Source organism: Otolemur garnettii, unplaced genomic scaffold, assembly GCF_000181295.1.
Source record: "Otolemur garnettii isolate 467f Iridium unplaced genomic scaffold, OtoGar3 scaffold00156, whole genome shotgun sequence".
Lineage (NCBI taxonomy): Eukaryota > Metazoa > Chordata > Mammalia > Primates > Galagidae > Otolemur > Otolemur garnettii.
The window spans coordinates 4056511-4061255 of record NW_003852551.1 but is presented as its reverse complement, the minus strand read 5'-3'; the positions used below and the strand labels follow the sequence as shown (position 1 = coordinate 4061255).

Below are 4745 nucleotides of genomic sequence, written 5' to 3'. Positions count from 1 at the left end.
GTATGTACCCTCGTATTAATCCAAAAGAAAAAAATACATCTTTTTAAAAAGATTTTATTTACCGAGGCATTGTGGTGGGCATATTACCCCAGCTACTTGGGAGGCTAAGGCAAGAGAATCACCTAAGCCCAAGAGCTGGAGGTTGCAGTGAGTTGTGATGCTACGGCCCTCTACCCAGGGTGACAGAGTAAGACTCTGTCTCTAAAAGAAATAAAAAATAAAAAGATTTTATCAGAGGAAAAACAGGGAATTGCCTGAAACACTGGGTCTTCTGTTCGTGCATGTATGGCAACAGTCCCTGAGCCTACTCACACATATTACAAGAACTGTGGTGGGAAGGGGAAGTGACATCCTTAAGACCTATGTCCAAGGCAAGGTTGGGCACTAAGCCCAGGCATTTATAAGGGCCATGCCTGCCCTCTCTGGGTCTCAACCTTTGACATTCCCTGTGAATTGAGAAGAAATGATTTCCAGTGTGTGTGTATATATTTATTTAAGTGTATTTAGTTAAATAATTGGTCCTTTGTTCTGAGATTGCCATATCCTCTCTTTTATGAGGTTAAGATGGTGGTAGTTTTGGTTTTTTGTTTGTTTGGGGTTTTATTGCTTGATGGAGACAGGGTCTTCACTCTGTTGTCTGGGCTAGAATACATTGGCTTCATCATACCTCACAGCACCCTCAAACTCCTGGGCTCAAATGAGCCTCCTGACTTAGTCTCTGGGGACTATAGGCACACTCCACCGGGCCTGGCTAATTTTTCTAATTTTTGTAGAGAAAGAGTCTCAAACTCCTGGCCTCAAGTGATCCTCCTGCCTCAGTCTCCCAAAGTGCTGGGATTAGGGGCATGAGCGACTGCACCCAACTGATGGTGGTAGTTTCTAGTGGCTTTTTTTGTTAGCAGGCCCAGGCTGGATTTGAACCTGCCAGCCTCCGTGGCTGGCGCCCTACACACTGAGCTATGGGCGCTGCCCGCTTTTTTTGTTAAATTGGTAACCACATGGAACATTTTACTGGTCCATGATATTGAAAAGTCTGGAAGTTACTAGATTGGATGATCTACAAGATCCTTTCTGCCTGTAATATGCCATATATGTCAAAATTACAAGCATCGTTTTCCCTGAGCCTCTCCCTGCCCCCACCTTTCAGCTCTGGCTCATCCTCAGCTCCAGGCCACTAGAGTGCTCCCCACAAGCTCTCCATCAGTGCCTGGAATTCCATTTGCAACACTGCTTCCCTCACAATAATTCAAACCAGTGATTTTGGTCTTTGCTTTTCTTAATGTTTATAGGCCATATCACACAGTCACTGCTGACAGGGCTCCATCCCTCTCTTTTCTTTAGGGTTTATCAGTTTCTTAGGGAGGCTTTCCCTGGCCGTTCTATTTTTAAAGTTGTAACTCCCAGGCGGCACCTGTGACTCAGTGGGTAGGATGCTGGCCCCATATACCGGGGGTGGCGGGTTTGAACCCGGCCCTGGCCAAATTGCAATGAAAAAATAGCTGGGCATTGTGGCAGGCACCTGTAATCCCAGCTGCTTGGGAGGCTGAGGCAAAAGAATCGCCTAAGCCCAGGAGCTGGGGGTTGCTGTGAGCTGTGGTGTCACAGCGCTCTACCAAGGGCGATAAAGGGGTAGAGAGTATTTGTGTTGGGGGTGGGAGTTACAAGCTTTTTTTTTTAAGCACTTAACGCTATCTGATAGACTACACCTTTGACTTAATCCTATTAGTGTCTCCACTAGAATAAATGAATAATAGACCTGAAATGAACCTGGATCCCATCACACTGGTGACTGATAGAACCTTTTCTTCTGTCTCCAGTGACTTTTTTCTTTTTATTGATTGTCCAAACCACAGACCTCCCAAAACAGTAAAAGGGTCCACCTCCCCAGCACCACTGCCTTTGTCCCATAAATCACCTTATCACTTAGTCTCTCAGAGCTCCCAGCCAAAAGACTTTTTTGTTGTTGAGGCAGAGTTTCACTCTGTCACCCTGGGTAGAGTGCTGTGGCATCATAGCTCGCAGCAACCTCAAACTCTTAGATTCAAGTGATCCTCCTGCCTCAGCCTCCTGAGTAGCTATGACTATAGGTGCCTGCCACAACACCCAGCTAGTTTTTAGTAGAGACAAGGTCTGGCTCTTGCTCAGGCTGGTCTCAAACTCCTGAGCTCAAGCAATCCTCTCTCCTTAGTCTCCCAGAGTGCTAGGATTACAAGTGTGAGCCATTGAGCCAGGCCACAGAAAGAACTTTCTTCACCTGGGCTCTTGTATTACTTGCTGGTACTAAAGGTATTTCTAGCTACTCCTACCAGGCCTGGCAGCAAAGCTGGTAGTTAAAAGAATGCACTAGATCAGTGATTTTCAACTGGTGTGCCATGACAGGACAATCTTAGGTGTACTGTGAAAAATTTTAAAGATTAATTAAAAAGAAATTTTTTTTGAGACAGTCTCAAACTGTCACCCTGGGTAGAGTGCTGTGGCGTCATAGCTTATAGCAACCTCCAACTCTTGGGCTCAAGAGATCCTCCTGCCTCAGTTATTCTAGTTTTAGTAGAGATGGGGTCTTGCTCTTGCTCAGGCTGATCTCCAACTCCTAAGCTCAAGCAATCCACCCACCTTGGCCTCCCAGAATGCTTGGATTACAGGCATGAGCCACCACACCTGGCTAATTAAATTATTTTTGAAAGAAATTCAATGCACAGTAATTATATTCTTTTCTTTTTTACTCTTTCTTTGATCAACCTAATGTAAATGTGCTGTGGAAGCTTAACTGTAGTTGAAATGTCCCATGAGATAAAGGTTGAAAAACAGTGCTTTAGAGTCAGCCCAGATCTGAGATCTTATCCCAGACCCTGAAGCTGATCTCGTGCTGGCCCACCAGTTCCTGAGACCTGGGAAGCAAGGTTGAGAAGTCGCACCTAAGCTGGTTCTTTTTTCACTGTCCTGGAGGCCTTTACCAATTTTGAGGTGGATTTCATGTCCCTGACCTCTTCTTCCCAGGACACTTTGAACTCTAGGAGATGTTGTTTAATGACACAGACTGGGCTGAAGGTTTCATGAAGTTTTAATAATACTGTTAAACAAAAGCAACATGTCTCTCTCCTCACAGAGACATATATGCACACACTCTTTCTTCCTCTCACACACTGAGGTAGGAGGTACACTGGCTAAAGAATAAAAAAAAATATACTCAATAGGCTGGGCAAGGCCCAGTCCACAGAGTCACAAGGCATTTGGTTGGAAGACGGCCCCTTGAGAACAGGAGTGGAAGCTAGACCAACTGCACTGAGACCCGGGAGGGGCAGACCAAGGCCACCAAAGGTACACCTCCCTGGCTTCCAGCCTTTGAGATCCAACCCAGGACTGAATGGAGCACAAAGAGGATAAAGCTAGGGATGGCAGCTGATCTTGTTCCAGGTTCCAGGGATAGAATGCTGTTCCTGGCACATAAAATGCTAAGTAAATATTTATTTGAATGAATGGGGTAGGCTGGGGAGGAAGAATTCTAGAGAATAGCCCTCTGGAGGCTCCTGGGTCCCTCAGGGGTGGCACAGCACCTCTACCAGTTATTTTAGAGGTAACCAGGGAGGTGCCAATCCCAGAAAGGGTCTGGGTCACCAGCTATACTGACAGGGGGTGAAGAGAAGAGGGTTGTCTCTTCTTTCCTCTTCAAGTGTCCTAAACATTACATAACTGGGGCCCTTGACCCTCCAGGACCTAGCCTGCTCATCTTGGTCACACTGTGCACGCCTTGAAAGAGACCTCTGCCTTACTAAATCCTGTCTCCAGTCCCTGGCACAGAGTGGGCATCCCACTTTGTTGAGCAGGTCAAGGCCCAGAGCAGCATAATTAGCTTATCTTTTCTGCCTTCTACTGGTTGAGTTACTGTCCGTGTCCCCTAGCAGGGTCATACCCTGTCTCAAAGAACCCCGTTCACTTCTCCCTTCACTGGCAAATCAGCTGCATCCTTAGCCTTGGGAAAGAAGGTGTGAGCCAACCCAGCCACGCGCTTGTTCTGAGGCAGCTGACATTCCTCCGGGGAAAGAAGAGTCCGGGTCCCATCTACCCGGTCAGGCTCCCAGCGACAGCTAGGGTGCAGCCAGCCGTAGTAGATAAGACGCAAAGCCAGACCCAAAAGGAAGCAGATGCCCCCCACAGGCAGCCATATCTTCAGGGCAGCCCTCCTGGGTAGCCAGGTGCTATGAGTCATCCCAGTGGCCACCAGGAGAATGCTGTCACTCAAGAGGAATGCCAGGTGGATGGTGGCCCGGCCTCGAGTGCGGCCCTCAGCTACGTTGAACCAGGAGAAATAGAGGATTGTGGCCACTGTCGCCCGATACAGCCATTCGGAGACAGGGTCTGGCATGAAGTCTGTGCCCTGAAGCCAGACCCAGAGCAGCAGCACCAGCCACAGGCCCAGGAAGTGCAGAGCCACGTAGTGGGGGAAGAGGGCTGAGAACAGGGCCACAGCCAGGACTCGGGGCCACAGCAGCAACAGGTTCCAAAGGAAGAAGATCACAGAGGAGCCCAGGCCCAGGCGGGGCTTGGATGGGAGGCAGGTGCGCAAAGCCCGGTGGTAGTCCAGCAGTGCCCATGAGATGCCGGCAAAGGACGTGCAGATGCCAACCCCTGCAAAGAGTAAGAAACAGATGAGACGGCTCAGCGCCTATAGCTCAACCAGCTAAGGCGCCAGCCACGTACACCTAAGGTGGCGGGTTCGAATCCCCAGCCCGGACCCGCCAAACAAC

At 48.7% G+C, this 4745-nt stretch overlaps 1 protein-coding gene across 1 annotated transcript in view; it reads right to left on the bottom strand.

Moving 5' to 3' along the window:
• Positions 1 to 3076: 3076 nt before the first annotated feature.
• The window catches only part of XKR8 (XK related 8), a 5855-nt gene continuing 4186 nt past the window's right edge, over positions 3077 to 4745 (bottom strand). Inside the window, exon 3 of the mRNA XM_003799861.3 lies at positions 3077 to 4626. Coding sequence (XP_003799909.1) covers positions 3917 to 4626 — 710 coding nt within the window. The 3' untranslated portion in view covers positions 3077 to 3916. The remainder of the gene's footprint in view (positions 4627 to 4745) is intronic.